This window comes from Strix uralensis, chromosome 22 (assembly GCF_047716275.1).
Source record: "Strix uralensis isolate ZFMK-TIS-50842 chromosome 22, bStrUra1, whole genome shotgun sequence".
Classification (NCBI taxonomy): Eukaryota; Metazoa; Chordata; class Aves; order Strigiformes; family Strigidae; genus Strix; species Strix uralensis.
This window is the reverse complement of record NC_133993.1, coordinates 11,064,790-11,084,621: the sequence shown is the minus strand read 5'-3', so window position 1 is coordinate 11,084,621 and position 19,832 is coordinate 11,064,790. Positions and strand designations below refer to the sequence as shown.

At 66.7% G+C, this 19,832-nt stretch overlaps 1 protein-coding gene across 1 annotated transcript; it reads left to right on the top strand.

Annotated features, from left to right (window-relative positions):
• Positions 1 to 779: 779 nt before the first annotated feature.
• Positions 780 to 19,194, top strand: JUP (junction plakoglobin). The gene is made up of 15 exons (XM_074892018.1): positions 780 to 859; positions 10,552 to 10,784; positions 11,790 to 12,043; positions 12,542 to 12,780; positions 13,270 to 13,471; positions 14,070 to 14,214; positions 14,502 to 14,605; positions 15,595 to 15,933; positions 16,354 to 16,509; positions 16,654 to 16,773; positions 16,943 to 17,093; positions 17,174 to 17,295; positions 17,589 to 17,628; positions 17,941 to 18,108; positions 18,325 to 19,194. Exons 2-14 carry the CDS (start codon positions 10,559 to 10,561, stop codon positions 18,084 to 18,086), a joined length of 2,244 nt encoding a protein of 747 aa, XP_074748119.1. The 5' UTR covers positions 780 to 859; positions 10,552 to 10,558; the 3' UTR covers positions 18,087 to 18,108; positions 18,325 to 19,194.
• The last annotated feature ends 638 nt before the right edge of the window (positions 19,195 to 19,832 follow it).

Sequence of the window (19,832 nt, the reverse complement as noted above, 5' to 3'; positions counted from 1 at the left end):
GGGTGACGCGGGCGGCAGCGCCCGAGCCCTCCCCCAGCGCCTCTCGCTGCCGGCTCCTGCCGCAGGTTCCCCGCCCGGGGGGGTGAAGCCCCTTCCCGGGCCCGGGTGATGCTCCAGGGCCGGACCCGCTGCCCGTGGGTGCTGCGGGGGACCGGGGCCACACGAGGGCTGCGATGGCGGCCTGGCCAGGCCGGGGCGGGCGGGGGGAGCGGGGGCACAGCTGGGGAGCCCCGAGCCCCCCCGCGCTCCGCTCCCCTCCCGGCCGGGTGCTGCAGCCCCGGGGTGCCCAGCCCGGGGGTGGGGGGGGAAGGCGGGCGCTGCCCGGGGGGACACGCAGGGGCGAGGCCGCGGGGGGCCCGAGCGCCCTCGCAGGGGTCCGCCCTGCTGGGGGAGGGCTCCCCGCACCCCCGGGGTCCCCGCACCCCACGTACGTGCCCGGGGGTCCCCGCCCCCCCGGGGCTGCCCCCGCCCTGCCCAGGTACGTCCTGGCCCCGCCCCGGGGAGGGTCCTTGCCCCCGCCCCCGCCCCGCCCAGTGACGTCACCCAGGTGGTCCCCCGGCCGTCGCGCCCTGCCCCGCCCGCCGCCTCGCCCCGCCCACCTCGCCCCGCTGCCCAATCACCTGCCGGCGAAGGGCGGGGCGGCCGCGCCCTCGCCAATGGAGAGCGGATAAACACGTCCGGCGGGGGCGGTGCCCGGCGTGCCAAGGGCTTGACGGACGTGCCGGCGGTCCAATAGCGGTCCGGCGGGGCGCGGGGCGGGGCGCGCGGCGGGGGCGGGGCGGCGCGCGGGGCGCTGCTCCCTTTTGTTCGGGCAGGAGCGCGGCGGCCGCCAGTGTCCGCGCAGGGAAGCGCCGCGCAGGTGAGCGGGGCCCGGGGGGGCCCGGCCCGGAGCTGGGGGGAGGGGGCCGGGGCAACCGGGTGTCCTGGGCTGGGGAGCGGCCGCGCTCGGGCTGGGAGCACCCGTGGGTCCGCGCTGGGCGCTCCGGGCCGGTCCCGCCGCTCGGGGTAGGGCTCCCCGCCGGCGGCAGCGCCCTGTGCCCCCGCCCCGCCCCGGGAGCGCGGCCCGGCCCGCGGGGGGCCGCGGCGGGGGCGGCGGGGCCCGTCCTGCGTGGGGCCGGGCGGGCGGGTCCCCGGGGTGAGCCCCCCGCGGGCGGCCGCGCTGTCCCCGTCCCCGCCCGGTGCCGCGGGAGCGAGTTGGGAAGTTGCGTCCCCGCGCCCCGGTGCCAGGCGGCGGCTTCGTCCCCGGCACCGCCCGGAGTCGCGGCTCCGCGGGCGAGGCGTCGGGGCGGTGGCGGGGCTGCGGGCGAGGCCTTGGCACGCTGCTCCTCGCCCAGGTGGCCGTGGGGCTCTTACGTCACCCGTGGCTGCTGGGTGCCGCGGCCGCCGTGCCGCGAGTCACGCCCGATGGCCGCGTGCTGCCGGCGCCCGCTCGAGGCCACCGTCCGTCCCCGCCGCGCTGCCCGGGGCTGCCCCTCGCCCGCAGCCGGGCTTGCGGAGCGCGTGGCCGGGGGTCCCAGGGGGTCGCGGAGGGATCGGGGTGGCCTCGCGTCACCCGGGATGGCGGAGCCGTGGGCACGCCTTTGCTCGGCGGGAGGGGGTGTCCCAACCGAGCCCCCCGGCAGCGGCTGACAGCGGGTGCCCGCGCCGGGAAACACGGCGGGAGCGAAACTCGGGTGTTAGGGGAGGACAGAGCACCCTAATTGCGTTAGTGAGCGATTAGCTTAATTAATCAGGTTTGCAGCACGGATGAAAGGATAATGCTGAAACATTGCTGGGAGTTGCCCCGAGAGGGAAAACGTGGGCTGTCATGCGAGCCACTTGGCGAGACGTTTGTGCGGCGAGAGGAGCGGCAACGCCGGCCGGGAGGGCACGGCCGCTGGCCGGGGCTGGGCCTGGGTGACCCACGCCGCTGTCCTGCCCGTGCGGGGGTGACGGCAGCTGCCTTCAGCCGTGTTCCTGTGCCCCCTTGGCTTTCCCGCGATGCTGTTGGGGTGCCTGGGCGAGCCCCCGATACTCCCCGTCGGCTTCCCCGCGCTGGTGGGGGCTGAGGATGCCCCGTGACCCGACTGGGCGCAGCCACTGCAGCTCCCGCCCGTGTCGTGCTGGTTTGGGCGCTGGTCCCACTTGCCAGCCCCGACACCCGGCGGCCTCGCGTGCGTCTGTCTGTCTGCCGGCGGGGAGCCGGGGGCGAGGCGTCTCGCTGCCAGCTGCCGCGGGGCTGGAGCGGGGCCGGGGGCGTTCGCTCCGGGCTGTCAGCCCCATCGGGGGCGTGCAGTGCCCGCAGGGTCCGCTCCTGGCTCCGCTCTCGGGGGCAGCCGGTGTCCGGCCCAGCCGGTAACAGCGCTGGGGAGATTTTAAGGTCCCTTTCTGTGTCCTTGTCGGTGTTTTATCAGTCGGCTGGAAGAGTGTGGGGTACCCGCTGCAACAGCCTTTGCACATCTGAAGCCTGTAATTGTTCATCGCTTTGGAGGATTTCCATAAAGTATTATGAAAAACCCATTTTACTGCTAATTTGGCTTAAACAAGTTGGCCATCAGGACGGGAACGCGCAGAGCTCCTGGCATCAGTGGCTGAGGGGGGTTTTCCGCTCCAGGGCTGGCTCCTGCGCGGGCGCTGGGGGAGATGTGGGTCCCCAACGCTGGCGGGGCGCCGGGGGCAGGTGGGCGGCCGCGGCAGGGCCCTTGCGCCCAGACAATGACGGTTCCAGTCCATTGTCTGGGCGATGTGGCGCGTCCTCCCTGGCTCCAGGAAGCGCCCGCGTCCCGGTGGGGCCGAGCCGGGCTGCCGGGGGGTGCCGGGGCCCAGCACGCCAGTGATCTGTGCCTCATGGACCACCTCAGCAGAGCGGGTGGCTCGTGGCTTGGCTGCAGCCGGGGACCTTGGAGGATTTTCCCTCTGGTCCCAGCGCCGTGTTTGGGTGTAATGGTCAGCGCTGTCCTAATCCCATTAACTCTCCCCTTTGTTTCCCCCACCTGAAATCCCTAATCAGCTCTAGCAGCTGGGACAGGCAGTGGGGTGCAGCTGCATGGCTTTTTCAGCTGAGGCTGTTCCTGTGACGATGGTTTCCCTTCGAGGCTGTGGTTTGGTGTGGGAGCACTAGATGGGATTTGGCTTTTTATCGCACTTCCAGATCTCCGGGGTTTAAGCCGGCGCTGCTGCCGGGCGCGCTGCCGCTCGCAGATGGCAGAGCCTTTGGGAGCGGAGCTGCCCTTGGCCCCCGCTTCGCAGGCTGGGGAAGCGGAGCCTCTTTGCAGAGAACTCGCAAGACTTTAATTGCAGCATCTGTACTGAGGCTTGTGCTAGTCTGGAAGGTTTAAATTAGACTGGCTTCTAATTAAGAGAAGTTAAAAAGAAACTTAATTTCTATTAAATCAGTACAAGCCTACCTTGGACTTCAGCTTTTACCTTGATTCCAGTGGTGCTTTCCCACCCAGCCGGGGTGTGGGGGGCACTTGGCATCACCCAGAGCCGGGGGTTGGGTGGTGGCTCTCAGCCCCATGAGACCGTGGAGTGTCCCAGGTCGGTCTGTGTGTGCTGGGGTGGCAGCTCGGGGGGACACCAGGGCTGCATCGGTGTCTTGAATCGCTGCAGCGTTCTCTGCTTCGGGAGGGTTGGTTTTACCCCCCTTCCCCATGGACACTGTGTGGCAAAGCGGTGGGGGACGGGGGGGGTGTGAAGGTGCAGGTACTCCCTCAGGTCTTCAAACTTGACCTAAGCAGCAAAACATCACGTCTGTGCTTAAACTGGGTTGGCTTTGGAGCCGCGCAGGTGCCTCGATGGGCAGAGCTCCTCGCCCCCACCTCTGGTGTGGGAATGCTGCACGGCTGGTCGAGGGCTGCGGGGGGAGATGGGGATGTTTCTAATTAGGCAGAGGTTTGAAATACCCATCTAAATACGCTGGCCCTGATGGGTTGTGCTGTGGCTGTTGACAGGCCCAGAGGCATTTCGACGTGCCTCAGTCGCTCGGCTCCGCGATGGCTTCGCAGACGGGGCCAGAGCCTCGCACTGTGCCTGCGGATGCCGGGGCTCGCCGGGTCCCCCCGCCACGGCTGCGCTTGAGCCCAGCGAGTCCTCGGGCTCCTTTCAAGACCCCGCGCGGGGGCCGGAGCTGGCGGCGGGGCGGGGGTGGAATGCTCGCTCGGTGTTTTCCAAATATCCCACGCCCGGGTGATCAAACCCGCGGGAGGCGGGGAAGGCAAGGGAGCGGCCGTGCCCTCCCGGGGGAGGCACAGACCCTGTGCCGTGGGGCACCCCGTGGTGAGGGGTGCGCCGTGGTCCCCCCCGTGGCTTTTGGGGGTGGGTGGCTGGGTGAAGCGCCTGTGCTTCGCTGGCGGGGGAGAGACCTTTGGCTGCTGGAAGGAGCCCTGCCGTAATCGCTGTGACGCGCGGGCAGAGCCCCGGTGACAAATCATTAACTTGCTCCGACAGGCCGGGTGCTGACGGGTGTTGGTGATAATTTCTTGTGAAGCATCTGAGCTTTACAGATGTAATGCAATTGGATGGAGAAATTAAGCCGGGGCTCGGCAGCCCCGCGTCCCTCCCTGCCACCTCGGCTCCTCCAGCAGCACCGGGGCCAGGTGGCAAAATCCCGCATTCCTGGACGTCATGACTGGAGCTGGGAACAGCCTGCCAGCCTCAAAGCCTACATTTAAAGCCTGCAATTATCATGTTCTTAAAGGACAACTTGTTCTTTGTGCTCTTTAAAACAAAATAATGATTTTTTTTTTTATCCAGATGGAGTTATTGTGATTAATTGCACCATACCAGTTCTCCTTTCCACGGACAAGTGGCAAGTTCCCATCCTTCCCAGCTGAGTTGCTAACGAGATCAGCAAACTCCAGTCGAGGAGGGGGTGTGCCCACATGGGCCCCCCCGATCCCGGTGCCCCCGTGGATGGCAGCGTCTGTGCCAGCAGCTGGGGACGTGGGGAGGGGAGATGCGCTGCCAGGGACCCCGCGATGGTCCGAATGTCCCTGGGAGAACCCTCCTGGGGCCGGGGCCCTGCCGTGGGGCTCACCCCACGTGGGCAGAGCCAGCCACGCACGGCACAAGAGCTGTGAGAGGGGGATCTGATCCCAAATCAAGGCTGGTGGATCAGTGCTGTGCCTGTGGGGCGGGGGGGGGACGCTGGGCGAGCCGGGGCTGTGCAGGGCACGGTGTGGGCAGCGGGGCTCCCCGGGGAAGCCCAGGCCGTGGTGCAGCAGACGGGGCTTTGGCCCAGCTCTTGCACGAGTGCCAGGTGCCCGTGCGAGGGCTCGGCCACCCCGCAGCCTGCTGCCGGAGGGTGGGTGTCGTGCCCGGCGCTGTGCCTGCCCTCGTACCGGGAGAGCACTTGATGGATAATGCCTTGTCATTTTGTGATGTGAAGTGCCAGAATATTACAGCCTGGACTTGGCGTGTGCCGGAGCTGTCAGCAGCTGTTAATTCGGGTGAAGGCGAGGCACTTCCAGAGGCTCGGGGAACGTGCTCTGCTTTGATGGGGAGCAGCAGTTCAGCAGAGCAGGTCGCGGCGGAGGTGCCGCGCTGCCGGGGCCGGCTCTGCTGCTGGGAGCCTGGTCCTGCCACGCTCGGGGGACGCGGCTCACCCCAAATAATGGGAGCGGGGGCTTTGCACGGGGCTGTCAGTGGCTCAAACTTAACCTTGTCAGGAGCAGCTGAAAAATAAAAAGGGTTTTAGAGCCTCCTCCAGTGAGGGAGGCAGGTCTGAAGAGCGGCTCTTGCAGCCCTCGCTGCCCTCCCCGAGTGACCTGAAGTTGTCGGAGCTGGTGGGGCGGCCGGGAGCCGCTCGGGACATACGAGCATCAGCGAACAAAGGCCATGGGCTCCTTTGTGTGCAGGGCCCGGGCCCGGGCGGCCTCGCGCCGTTACAGCCTGCTTTCTAACAAGAGGCCGATCCCCCATCGCCCGTCTCCTCCTCATTAAACTTCAAGCTGCTCTCGTTCCCCTTTGAATCCTTCCACTTATCTTCACTGTAAAGCCCCATTGAAAGGGCTCGTGGTAGCGGGATCTGACTCTAATGCTTCCCATTGATGCTGGTGAGGTCTTGAAAAGCTCCTTTCTCTGCCACCTCCTGCCGCGCGTTCCTGCGAGGGATCCTCTTCAGAACCATTGAAGCTTTTGTACGCGCTGGCTCTTGCAGTGCCTGCGGGAGCTTCATTAGCGGCTGCCCCAGCTTCGTTAGCCCTCGGTGCGACGGTGTCGCTTCTGGGTGCTGCTGGGCAGGGGCTTGCAGCAGTGGGGGACCTCGGGGTGCCCTTGCCCCGAGGAGGGCTGCGGTGCTGCGGATGTTGAGGCTGCTCTCCCCGAGCGGGTCGCTAATCCCCGGCTGCTTGGGGAGGGTGGGGAGGACCGGGGATGGCTTGTGTGTAGCATAAGTGCTTCTAAAATAGAGTCTTTTCTCGCACTGCATTTGTTGAATTGCTTTAACTGCCTCTTTCCTTTTCCTAAAAGCCTCAGTGACTGTAATTGCAGTCCCTCGCACGCTTCCTGCAGCTGAGCTCACCCCTCGCACGCTTGCGGCTGCTGAGCGGGGGCACCTCCAGCGCTGCTGCTGCCCGTTCCCGGCAGGGCCAGGAAGGATCCGTGCAAGGACAGGGGGGCTGTGGGGGGCTGCGGGGTGAGGGCAGGCTGGAGCCTCTCGCACCACCGACCCCCCCAGTCCTGCTGCCTGCTCCTGTGCAGCCCGTGCCTGGGACTTGGGATGTGGGCGTGCTCCGTGCCCCCCGCCTGCTCACTTAGGGGTGACCCCCCCATTGGGGGTCGTGGCTGCTCACCCCAAGGGAGTCCCTGGGCAGGAGCTGTTTTTGCACGGAGCAGCGTTCGTGGCTTCCCCGCTGCTGTTCTGGGCAGCTGAGCCATACGGCTCTGTTCCGCCTGTGTGAGGCCGAAGGCTTCTCCCGGCAGCCGGAGGGAAGGGCTGGTCGGGCCCGGGGCTGCGTGTTTGCTGGAGATTTCCTCCCCAGACGGTGTCCCGGGGGAGCGATGCCGCCTGGACACTGATCAAATGGCTCTGGGGGCGGATGAGCCGCTGGCCGGTGCCTTAGAGCTGCGGGAGCTTCCTCTGCCTTCCCCGGCATTCCTGGCTGCGGGAAGTGGTGGGAGAGGCATTAACCTTCTCCTGGCTCTCCCCTGCGTGGGGGTGGCTGGAGCCCCCACCATGTCCCACGGCTGAAGCCCCGGTGCAGCTCAGCCCGTTTCCCATCGTGGTGCTGGGGGCAGGCTGGAGGTGCTCCCCCAAAGCTGCTGTCCCCTCTGTGGGGTCCCCTCATCTGCCTCACTGTTTCGTGGGGGGTTTCTCGCTGTTCCCAGGAGTGAGTCTGGTTTCCCTGGGCTCCCAGCTCTGTGCAGGCAGGGGGGTTCAGCCAGGGCTCGGTGGGACCCCTCTGGGCTCTGCTCCCTGCTCTGGTAACAGCCCGAGGGTGGGGAGCTGAGGGTCAGACCCAGCAGTGATCATCCTACCCCTGCTCTGGTCATGGAGGGGGCTCGGCCCACCCCGGCATCCCCCCTGCTCATGGCTCACCCCTCCAGGGCGGGTGTTTTCACATGTGCCCCAAATACCCCCTGCTTCTCCCTGCCACATGAACTGCTGCGCTCCCCTCCACCGCTGGTGGGGGTCCTGCCCCACCGCAGCCATTCGCCACCAGAAGCATCGCCCGTGGTGGGTGATCGGCTCCTGCGAGCGCAGGTATAACCCGCACCCCAGCCTGGGGCTGCCCGTCTTGCTCAGATCCTGCTGGGGAGGAGGGAGGGCAGCTGAGGATGGGGGAGAAGCTCCTGTCAGGCCCTGGGCCCTCGCTGAGTGACAAGCAGGGGACACTTGACACAAGGTTCAGAAAATGTCACGGCTCGCCACTGGAGTGTCTGGTGTTTGCTCCACTGGCCCTGGCACCTCTGGTGCCGCTGGCCTCACTGGCTGCCCGCGGCCTGAGCAAACCCCCCAGGGCTGCTGGCGGGTGATGCTCCAGGGGAGGGATGGGTCCTGTGTTTAACAAGGTGCCCGTGGTCCGTTCTGGGGGCTCGTGGGGAGGGAGAGCCCCCCAAGCCGTGTGATGCCCATCCCCATGGCCTCTCTCCCCGCTGCTGCAGGGCCCCGTGCTCAGGGGGGTCTGACACGGTGCTTGGAGCCCATCTGGGGCCGGTCACCCGAGCTCCTGCGGGGGCTCTGAGGAGCTTTGCTGGCTTTTGGTGTCCCTGGGGTGCTGGCGGTGCAGACAGTGGGGGTGGCAGGGGTGGCTCATGCATAATGCAGGGCCCTGTCAGAAGCCGCCGTCTGAGCTCAACTCCTGGAGGTTTGGAAAATTAAGTGTCTGTCAAGCGCCTGTAAATTGTAGAGCAGATGTTACCAGTCAACTGACGGCGCAGGTAGCGCCAGCGCCTCCTGCCAGCCCTGGCTCGCTGCTGCCCGGGGTCCCTGCCCCGGCCTGGGGGTCCTTACACCCACCCTTGGCTCCGCTCTCCCCTCATCCATCCCCGTCGGCTCCTGGCCAGGAGGTGCCACAGCTGGGAGGTGCCACGTCTGGCACCATTTCCCGCACCGCGGTGACTTGGCGGTGCCGGCAGAGCGCTCTCCTGCCCGCCGCGCTTCCTCGGGCATGATTTGGTGTTGCTCTTCTCCGGCTTCCCGACGCAACTTGGAGGCTCTGCCGCCGTGGCCGGGGTGACCCAGCCGGGAGGACTGGCTCTTCCAAAGGCCGATGCGCCAGCTCATCGATTCCCGGAGGGGGTCTGCGGCACTCCCAGCCCGGCACAGGGGCTCTCCCGGCCGAACCCCGCTCTGGCACGGGGTGGGGAGCGGAGCTGGGCTCGCCCCTCGCCCCCGGCACCGTGCGTCATGCACCGCCCTGCTGCCCCGAACGGAAACCCCGGCTCCTGCCCGCCTGCCCCCCCGGCCTCCATTAGTGGGTCCCTCTCCTGCTGCCTTATAAACATGCATTATGCACAACCCATTAAAGCCAGAGCAGGACTTAGTCTGCGGATTGCTGCTCGACAGCTCAAAAAATATTGAATTGACAGGAGCAGCGCCCTGCAGTGGCTCCGCGAAGGTGGCTGAGGGGGGGACAGACACAGCGGGGTGCAGGATGCCCCAGCCGGGGGGATGGGAGCATGGCAGGGGTCCTGCCTCCCCCCAGCCGCTGCTCCCCGGGAATGAGGGAGTGTGCCTGGGCTGGGATTTTTCCCTGTGTGGCTCACGAGGGCTCGGCCGCTCCTTGGGAACAGCCGGCAGCGCTGGGGCGAGCTGCGCCAAGCCCGTGCGCGCCGGGCCCTGCCGTGCCGCCCCACGCAAGCCGCGTTCTCGGCCACCACCCGACGCCCTGACTCAGCCGCCGGCGTGGGGCTGGTGGGGGGCTTGTGCCCCCTTCCCCTCGCTCCCCCGAGGAGGGTGCTGGGCCCGAGGCTGCCGCACCAGCCCGGCTGGTCCCTGCGAGCCCCGAGCTGTGCCGGCCGCGGGAGGGGAGCCGGGGGTGCGCGGCCGCCGGGTCCAGCTCACTGCATGAATCGGGGCCGGTGGAGGGGGTGATTACGCCTCTGGTCGGGAGTGTGGTTGCTGCTGCACCCAGCTACGCCGGGCGGCAGCTGCTCCCGTCGCCTCTTATCGCCTCTGAAACTCTGACTCATCCCCAGCCCTGCGCGGCCGGAGGAAGGGGCAGAAATCCCGGTGGGTGCTGCGGCGGTGGGGCTGGCTGGATGCTGTCTCCATCCCCCCATCCCGGCCGTGCAGGGGGGGCTGGATATGGGGCTGATGTCTCACAGCCCCACAGCGTCCGCCTGCCCCGATGAGCTCCGGGGTTAATCCCCGAGTGCTCCTCCGTCCCCTGCCTCCCCGAATTAGAGACAAGGGAACCCCAGCCCTGCTCGCAAGCATCCTTTGCTGGTTTGCCCGGAGTTTTGGGGTGCGCTGGGCCGCCCTGTCCTGGCACCACGCAGCCGTGGTGCTCGGTACAGTGTGGGGAGCGGTCAGCCCTGGGCCACGCCGTGGGTGTCTGTGGTGTTGAGCACCCATGGGAGAGCCCAGCCGGTGCCTCTGCCTGGTTATTTTTATGTGCTTTAGGAGTGTCCCAGACGGCTTCTAAAAAGGTTCGTTTTATTCTTGGAGCTCCAGCCTTCTGGCTGTCCCCAGCTCTCTGCCAGTCCCGTCTCTGGAAACTGGTGTTTATAAAGCCCGTGGGCAGCTGGGGGGTCTGGCTGCGGGGTCCCTCCGTGCCGGGCAGAGCCTGCTCCGGCTTTGCCGCCAAGGCAGTGAGACGCGGCGACGGCGGCAGGCGCTGGCTGAGGGCTCAGGCAGCCGCGCGCGGTCTGCGCCGGCCGCAGCCGCGGTTCGTGTCTGAACAGGAGCAGCAAAGTGCTGAGCTGGGGGTTCGTCATCCCGGTGCCGCCTTTCATCTTGCGTGGGGGAGGAGGGCAGATAGCGATCTGCTGGGTCTGCGCGTGGGCCGTGCCGGGGTCTGCCGCGCCGGGGTCTGCCCTGCGATTCGGGGCAGGAGAGGGGCAGGAGGGTGCTGCTGCGACCTGGGCTCTGCCAGAGCCGTAACTTCTCCCCTCCCTGCCCTGCAGAGCAGCCATGGAGGTGATGAACATGATGGAGCAGCCCATCAAGGTGACGGAGTGGCAGCAAACCTACACCTATGACTCGGGCATCCACTCCGGCGTCAACACCCAGGTGCCCTCGGTCAGCAGCAAGTGCCTCGGGGACGATGACGAGGTCTACGGGAAGCAGTACACCATCAAGAAGACGACCACCACGAGCTACTGCCAGGGAGGGGGCCAGGGCCAGAGCCAAGCGCAAGGTAGGGACTGCGGGGCTGGGCGCGTCTGGGAGCTCGGCTGCTCAGCTCCTGCCTCCCCCCTGAGCCCTGCTCCTTCTGGGCACTCCTCCACGCCGCCTTCCACACCCCGGGAGTTGTTGCTGCCTAAAATATGCTCCCTCCTGTCCTCCTTCCCGCGCCGCGAGGCTCTGGCGTAGGGGCGGCACGCAGCCAGCCCGCACCGGTGCTGAGCTGTACACACACATCCGAGCGCGCCGGTGGGTTGGCTCCGGATAGGAACAGCTGATCCCGGCCCACGGGTCGGCCGTCTGCTCCGCTGCCTGCCTGCCCGCCTGCCTGCTCGGGAAACCTGTCTGAGCGCGGCTGGCAGAGCTGCCAGCCTGTGCCGTAAAGCCCCGCCGCCGGCCCGGCTGCTGCCAGCGCTGCGAGGGCGAAGCAGGCAGAGACGCAGCCCCCAAAGCCAAGGGAGATGCTTCCCCCAGCTTTAGCCCTTAAAAGAGGGCTGGTTTGCTCCGCTCGCCTCGGTGGTTCCCCCGTCAGCGATGGGCCCTGGGAGGTTTATTCGCCAGCTCCCCTGGGAGGCAGAGCCCACTGGAGAGGGACGAGCCCCCCCGAGCGCCACCGGTCCCTGTGCACAGGGGTGGGACAGCGGGTGGCTGCTGCAGCGTCTCTGCCCCTCGGGTCCTGCTTGTCCTGGCATCCTGGATGGGGAAGGCTTCTGCGTCCTTCTCCTAATCCCTAGTGCCAGCTGGTCCCAAGTTGCAAATATCCTTAATTTTTTAATTAATGGGCCTTGTGTGACAACTGCCTAATCATGCTGCTTAATTGAGTGTTGTCTTATCTCTGGGCTGCTGTATCTGTTTACACTTTGAAGCACCGGCTCCTTGCAGAGCGTGCTGGGGCTGCTGACGTTGCCGGTGTCGTTGCGCTAAGCTCTTGCTCAGCTAATTGAAATTGGAAATCAGGGCTGGGAACACTCCGCGGAGAGAGCCCGGCTCTAACGCTGCCTCCCCATCTACCCCGCAGCGGACATGGAGGCTCAGCTGGCCATGACCCGGGCCCAGCGCGTCCGGGCCGCCATGTACCCCGAGACGGTGGAGGACCGTTCCCTGCTCATCACCACCCAGCTGGAGGGGCAGCAGACCAACGTCCAGCGCCTGGCCGAGCCCTCGCAGATGCTGAAATCGGCCATCGTGCACCTCATCAACTACCAGGACGACGCCGAGCTGGCCACCCGCGCCATCCCGGAGCTCACCAAGCTGCTCAACGACGAGGACCCGGTAAGGAAGCGCGGTTTGCCTGCGCGCGGCTCTGGGCTTTCCGCTGCCGGGCGTGCGGGGTGCGTTTCCCCGGGCGCGGCAGCTCCCGCCCTCGCGGGGCTCCGTGGCCGCCGTCCGGCTGCTTCTCTTGACGGAGCTCTGGGGTCTGCCCGCCGCGTCTCCTCGCTGCCCGGGCTCAGCGCTCCTGCCCTGGCCTTGCACAGACGCCGAGCGCTTCTCGCTGGCTCTCGGCCCTCCAGCCCCCCCTGCCCGCCCCCCCCGCAGCGTGTCTGTGCTCCGCAGACCCGACCGTGTGCTGCCGACTGCTGTGAGCGGCAGCACAGCTCCCGGAGCATCGTGGATGAGGTTGTTAAAAATAGCAATCCTCGCCTGCGCGGCCGTGCCGGCTCTGCCGCTCCAGCGCCGTCCTCCCCCGCAGAACGGGGTCCCTCCTGTCCCTGCTATGACGGGCAGCAGCGGGACCCCCTCCCACCCGCTGGATTCTCTCCCCCCCCCCAGGTGGTTGTCAGCAAAGCAGCCATGATCGTCAACCAGCTCTCCAAGAAGGAGGCGTCGCGCCGCGCCCTGATGCAGTCGCCCCAGATCGTGGCGGCCGTGGTCCGCACCATGCAGAGCACCAGTGACCTGGACACGGCGCGCTGCACCACCAGCATCCTGCACAACCTCTCGCACCACCGCGAGGGCCTGCTCTCCATCTTCAAGTCCGGCGGCATCCCAGCCCTCGTGAGGATGCTGAGGTACGGGGTGCTGGCGGGGGGTCCCGAGAGGACGGCAGAGCCGAGCCCTCCCTCCCGGGCTGGCAGCCAGGCGAGTGCCTGGGTGGGGGGCAAAGGAGGGGAGGGCTCGTGCTGCCCCGAGACGTGAGTCCTCCTTCTGCTGCCGCCAAAACAAGGGAGTGGGAGACCTTGACTGAGCCTTTTAGCCTGCGAAAGCCCCAGGGATGTGCTGCCTTTGGAGCCTGTGTGAGGGCAGGAGGAGGGGAGCGGTCCCCCACGCTGCCTTGTCCGTGGAGACGGGGCTCAGGCTCTGCTCTGCCTGGAGGAGGAGGTGTCCCTTCCCCGAGGGCCACCCTGTGGCCACGTGGCACGGTGGCCTCGCACCGGGTCCTGCTGATGGGTGCCGGGTGGGAGTCGGGGCTCGGGGTAGCCCTGCGGGCTCCGCTGGCAGCCTGGCGAGCCCGGAGGCAGCTGCCCGCACTGACGTGGCTCCGTGCCGCCTGCCTGCAGCTCGCCGGTCGAGTCGGTCCTCTTCTACGCCATCACCACCCTGCACAACCTGCTGCTCTACCAGGAAGGGGCCAAGATGGCCGTGCGCCTGGCCGACGGCCTGCAGAAGATGGTTCCCCTGCTGAACAAGAACAACCCCAAGTTCCTGGCTATCACCACCGACTGCCTTCAGCTCCTCGCCTATGGGAACCAGGAGAGCAAGGTGGGCGCGGGGTCCTGCGGGGGGGAGCGGGCAGGAGCAGGGTGGTTGCCCAACCTTGCTCCTCGCAGCCACAGTCCAGGGGGCAGGGAGCTCCCGCCGCCTTGGCCCATGTGCCCCCGGCTGCAGCTGCCAGCGGAGCGGTTGTGGCGGCCACAGCGCTGCCACGTCCGACCTCTTGCAGCTGGAGCATCCCTGAAAGCGCAGCCTGGCCGGGTCTGGCCGGTAGATCGGCCCGGCTGGGTTTCTCCCCTCACTGCTCCAGGCAATGCCTCTGTCTTTGTTCTTTGGCTGCTCCGCTCCTGCACACAAGTTGTCCTGGCCTCATGCAGGGATTTGGCCCCTGGACCTGCTCTGACGCCGGCTGGGCGGGTGGCTGCTGCCCATCCTGCCTGTGGCGTGGGGTGAGGGACCCTGGTGTGCAGGGCTGGGGTGGCCGGGGGGACTGTGGTAGTGCTCAGCCCTGGCGGGGGTGACCCGAAGCCCTCCTGCCTGCCGAGGGCTTGCACCTCCGGCCCGGCCCATGTCCTGGCACCAGTCAGGGTGGTCCCGGCAGCCCAGAGCCGCCGCACGCCCCGACCCTGGCGCTTTTGTCTTGCAGCTGATTATTTTGGCCAATGGAGGACCCCAGGCCCTGGTGCAGATCATGCGCAGCTACAACTACGAGAAGCTGCTCTGGACCACGAGCCGGGTGCTCAAGGTGCTGTCGGTGTGTCCCAGCAACAAGCCCGCTATCGTTGAGGCCGGTAAGAGGGGCTGAGGCGGAGCCGGTGTCCAACAGGAGGAGGAGGGGGGTGGCAGGATGGTGCAGCTGAGGGTGCCGGCTCACAGCTGGTGAAACCACCCGCATGGGGCCCGGTTTCTTGCTCTGAAAGGCTCCTGAGGTGCTTTCCTGGCAGCGTGCGTGGGCAGGATCTGGCCTGGCTGGGAGATGGCTCACGCTGGCCACGCAGACCCGCTGCCTCTCCCTTCCCCTCTCCGCTGGGGCAGCTTTGGGTGTTTCCCGACGGGCTGGTGTCTCCTTCCCTGGCAGGCGGCATGCAGGCGCTGGGCAAGCACCTGACCAGCTCCAGCCCCAGGCTGGTCCAGAACTGCCTCTGGACCCTGCGGAACCTCTCTGACGTGGCTACCAAACAGGTGAGTCTGCGGGACCCCAAGTCGCGCTTCAACGCGGCGTTTCAGAGGCTCCTCCGTGCCCGCGGCCGGGCTGCCCCTCGCCCTCTGCTTGTGCCAGGCTGAATCCAGAGCGACGTCCTTGTGCCGTTCCCGGTCCCCGTGAGCCGCGGGCGGGGGCAGCGCGAGGGGATGCCCGGCTGTGCCCGAGCCCCGCTGCCGCAGGGTTTGCGTGGCGTCACGGAGGCCGCTTCCCTTCTTGGGCTCAGCGGGACGTGGCCGGGGCTGCTGCTTGCCCTGGCTCCGGGGGCCCCGGCAGCCTGCCCGGGCGCTGCCGGCCTGCTCGGCCCATCCCCGGCGAGGGAGCTGCTGCCGGAGCCGCTGCCGAGGCGGTTGGGCCCGTGGGGCTGAGCCGCAGCCGGCGCGAGGGTGACCCCGAGCTCTGCTCCAGGGTTGCGCTCCCCAGCCCTCGGCTGCCTCCTGATGCGTTTCCCATCTGCTGGGGCCGCAGATTAGCGCCTGATGCAGCGCGGAAACTATTTGGGCTGGCGTGTAACCATCAGTGTAACCATCCCTGGCTCTGCGGGTTGAGGGGGGGACGTGGCCACGGCGCCTTTAACTCCTTCCTGCCCCGCTGCTGGCTGCACGGCGGGGACCGGGGTCACCCCGGGAGCGCTCGGGGAGTGCTGGCGGGTGCATTGTTTGCACTTCCCGGCAGAGAAAAGCTGCTGGAGACATTAAACTCTAAGTAAAGCTGCACATGGCGGGAGCAGCTGGTGTCACGGAGAAGCAGCTCTGGCTGTGGGGGACGGGGAAAGGCGCGATGAGGGAGGACAAAGCTGCCTCTCCACCACTGCTGCCTGCTCGGGCCTGGGCAGAGCCCATCCCAGGGAGCAGCTCAGGCCCCCCACGCCCGGGCAAGAGACCCGGGACGGGTGTGGAGCTGCAGCCCAGCCGCTGGCTGAGCCCAGACCTGACTGCGGGGGGGCTGATCCGACCTCCCGCTTCCGCAGGAGGGCCTGGACGGCGTCCTCAAGATTCTGGTGAACCAGCTGAGCTCCGACGACGTGAACGTGCTGACCTGTGCCACCGGCACCCTCTCCAACCTGACCTGCAACAACAGCAAGAACAAGACCCTGGTGACGCAGTCGAACGGGGTGGAGGCCCTGATCCACACCATCCTGCGGGCGGGTGACAAGGAGGACATCACCGAGCCGGCCGTCTGCGCCCTGCGGCACCTCACCAGCCGGCACCCCGAGGCCGAGATGGCGCAGAACTCGGTGCGACTCAACTACGGCATCCCCGCTATCGTCAAGCTCCTCAACCAGCCCAACCAGTGGCCACTGGTCAAGGTAGGGGCTTAGGGGGGTGTTGGGGGTTGGGGGGACCCAGTGGCTGGGCTCGAGCAAGCCCCCAGCTGCTGGCCCGTGATGGGATGTGCTGCTCAGGGGGTCTGCACTGGTGCCGTGCATGGAGTGATGGTGGCTCGCTGCTGCTGCAGCCCCCTGGTCCCGCTGGGCCACGTCCTTGATGGCAGCTAATGGAGGAAACGGCTCCTGCCGCTGCTCGGCTGGAATCGATACTCGCCCCGGCCTCCCCCGCGGGGACCGGCCGGATCTGCTGCAGGAGGAAGTTGAAGTCAGCCTGAGCCACGGAGGGGGATGGGGTGGGACAGGCGGGGAGGGGGGCCCAGCTGCGGGTCCCGTGGGGAGCACGTGCTGCTCCGATCCGTGGTTGAGACGAGTCTTTCCTTCCCCTCTTCTCTCCTCCAGGCTACCATAGGCCTGATCCGCAACCTGGCCCTGTGCCCGGCCAACCATGCCCCGCTCCAGGAGGCCGCCGTCATCCCCCGCCTGGTCCAGCTCCTGGTCAAGGCTCACCAGGACGCGCAGCGGCACGTAGCAGCCGGCACACAGCAGCCCTACACGGTGAGTCCCCGCGGCACAGCCTGGCGCCCCAAAAGCTGGCCCATCCCTGGGGCGTAGCCCGTGCCCGCATTCAGGGTGGTTGTGCCCTGGCGTGGGGCGCAGCCGGCGGCTCCGGGGCCCCGGCTGAGCGTTGTCCCCCGGCAGGACGGAGTGAAGATGGAAGAGATCGTGGAGGGATGCACGGGGGCACTGCACATCCTGGCGCGGGACCCCATGAACCGCATGGAGATCTTCCGCCTCAACACCATCCCTCTCTTCGTGCAGGTCAGGGGCTGGGGGGGACACAGGGGCTGCGTTTTGTCACAGCCCCATGGTGCCAGGGCCAGGGAGCCACGGCGCTGGGCTGGCAGCACCTGCGCGGGTGTCAGACCACTGCAGGAGCACGACGGCTCCTCGCCGGCTGCTTCACGTGGCCGCTGATCTCTCCTGACAGCTCCTCTACTCGCCGGTGGAGAACATCCAGCGCGTGGCGGCCGGCGTGCTCTGCGAGCTGGCCCAGGACAAGGAGGCGGCAGATGCCATCGACGCAGAGGGGGCCTCGGCTCCGCTGATGGAGCTGCTGCACTCCAGGAACGAGGGGACGGGTGAGTGCGGCCAGGCCAGGGCTTCTGGTGCTTCGGCGCCGCGCGACACCGGCGCTGAGGCTGCTGCCCTTCCCCTGCAGCCACCTACGCGGCCGCCGTCCTCTTCCGAATCTCGGAGGACAAGAACCCCGACTACAGGAAGCGTGTCTCCGTGGAGCTCACCAACTCCCTCTTCAAGCACGACCCGGCAGCCTGGGAGGCGGTGAGGGTCCCGCTGGGCGCCGCGATGAGCCCTTCTCCCTGGGGAAACGGGGGTCCCTGGCGATGGCCCTGTCCTGCCGCCAAAAGCTGCCGCTGCCACCTCTGACCAGGGCTCGGACGGGAGTGACCGGCAAACGGGGGGAGGCGGGGGGAGGCCGGGCTGCGGGCCCAGCTCTCCGGCAGCCCTGGCTCAGTACCCACTACCCGGGATGGGGCTGGGCACCACGTAGCCCCCGAGCATCGTGCACACGTGAGCACCGATCCCCTCTTCAACCGTGTCACCTTCTTTCGCAGGCTCAGAGCATGATCCCCATCAACGAGCCCTACTCAGACGGTGAGTACGGCAGCAGCTCTTCCTGCGGGGCCTCATCGTGCCAAACCAGGCTGGGTTTAAAACCCAGCAAAGTGCCAGCCCGGCCTGCCTGGGGGCGCTCAGTGCGGTGCTCAGCCCCCCTGGGAGCACCTGCAGCCGCTCCCCTGCGTGCCCGGGCTGGCCCAGGGGCTCGGGGCAGGTGGGTGGCCCTTGTGTCCTTTGAAGCCCCACGGGCCACACGCTGCCGGGGGGGGGGACCAGACAGAGGGTGGCTGAGGTCTGGGGAAGCCTCTTGCCGGCGGGAGCTGAGGTTGCCATGTCCCTTCCCCACAGAGCTGGACCCCGGCTACCGCCCCATGTACTCGGGTGACATCCCCCTGGACCCCATCGACATGCACATGGACATGGACGGGGACTACCCCATGGACGCCTACAGCGACGGCGTCCGAGCGCCCTTCACTGACCACATGCTCGCCTAACCCCCCCGCAGCCCCCCGCCAGGTACCTGCCCCCAGGCGCTTACCGAGGGCGCGCTCGGCCCTGCAGCGGGGTGGGTGGTGGGGGGAGGCGGGCGGGGCAGTATCCAGCGGGGCCGCGGGGTCCCTGGCGCTGCCGCGGGGTCCCCGTTGCCCCGTGGGCTTGGGGGGCCCCTGGGCTCTGGTCTCCTCCAAAACCCCCCTCGGTCGAGTAACGGGAGCTCTCTCCTGCCGCGCGCAGGTGTTTTCTCCGTACAGAAGAGGGTGGCCCCAGAGCTGAGCATTCACAAGAAGGACTTGGGAGACAGAAGTGCCTGAGAAGACAAACTTTTCCATTCCCACGAGAGATTTTATTTTTCAATTATTTTTTTTTTCTTCGCTGTGGGTCTGTGGAGAAGGTCCTTCCTCCTGGGACTGCTTCGAGCACCTACTGCCGCATCCAGCATCCAAGATACTGTTTCTGAAGCTTTAAAACACACAAACCCTGCACCGTTAGCGACCTTTCATTGGCAAAATAGTCTTTTCTATGAATATATATTTCTTTTTTATTTTTAATATGGTGCCAACGGCTTTGGCCGTCTTTAAGTTTGTGCTTTCTAACTTCCCCACTCTTTGTTCTGCGTGTTAGTGTTCTAGGAAAGGAATCTAACACGGGGAAACCCTTTGCTTTCTGCGAACTCTGACTTAATCAGGCCAATCCGGAGTTCGCGGAAAACACGGGGTGCCGTGTCCCAGGACCTTCGTTTTAGCCATCGGGGTGTCTGCGGTTTAATTCTTTCCGATCAGCCGTTGGGGAGCTGACTTTGTGTACCTGCCTATCCTACCATACCCATAGAGGAGTGACTCCAGCGTTAGGAACCGTGTCCTTGTACCGATCTCTGTTGCACATTTTAACCCGTTTCCCTTCTTTTTGGTGAGTGGTGTGTTTCTGTCCCCTCCTCCCTTATCTAACACATTTTTTCAAGAGGCTCTGGATCTGATGGTGGTTTTATGCTTCCACCGGAAAGGGATGGACAGTTACTGGAAGTGTGGTTCAGGAATGGAAGATTTTATTATTTCTGTAAGTTGTTTTTGTATAGACCAAAGCAAAGAATAAAATACCCCCCCAGCCCCGTGTTGCCCTGAGCCTGTTCTTGTCTCGGCTGGGGAGGGGCAGCGAGTCCCCTTGGGGCAGCCGGGGTGAAGGTGGCCACCACCCTCCGTGGGCCTGGCGCTGGCCGTTCCCTCCTGTGGGGCGGAGTGGCCTTGGGCATGCTTGTCCCCGTCCCCTGCACCGCTGTGCCCGGCCGAGGGCTCAGGTGGTGGCCGCGGGGACGATGCTCAGCAAGGCCTCGGCCACCCGCTCGCTGCCCTGGCACCGCAGCCCCCGCTGCCAGCCCTGCCCCCGGACTCGTTGCCAGCCTAGGTCGTTAGCGTGCCGGCTCCATCCAGGCGCCTGGCTGCTCTGGCAGGAGGTAAAATCTCCCAGTAATTAAGATGTTTGTTCATTAGGCAGCATCACCGGCGTCTCCTCTCTGCGCAGAGCTCACTTTAACGAGCTCGGGGGGATGAAGGCGCCGGTGGGGAGCGAGCCCCAGTGATCGATGGAGCGATGCTGGAAGCCACGTTAGAAAAGTGATTTACTCAGTGAAACCTGGTTCCTTCCTTCCGCAGCTTCGTAGCAGGGACAGATGGTGGGAGGAAATCTGGGCTGAAACACGAACTCTGGCAGCTGCGCCCGGGAGGGCGAGGGGGAAGCGGCGCCGGGCG

Excerpts from the sequence above, each read along its gene's own strand:
- JUP (XM_074892018.1), top strand. The coding sequence starts at position 10,559 with ATGGAGGTGATGAACATGATGGAGCAGCCCATCAAGGTGACGGAGTGG. Across the intron at positions 13,472-14,069 it reads ATGGGAACCAGGAGAGCAAG|CTGATTATTTTGGCCAATGG; the intron begins GTGGGCGCGGGG and ends TTTGTCTTGCAG. Across the intron at positions 14,606-15,594 it reads CTGACGTGGCTACCAAACAG|GAGGGCCTGGACGGCGTCCT; the intron begins GTGAGTCTGCGG and ends CCGCTTCCGCAG.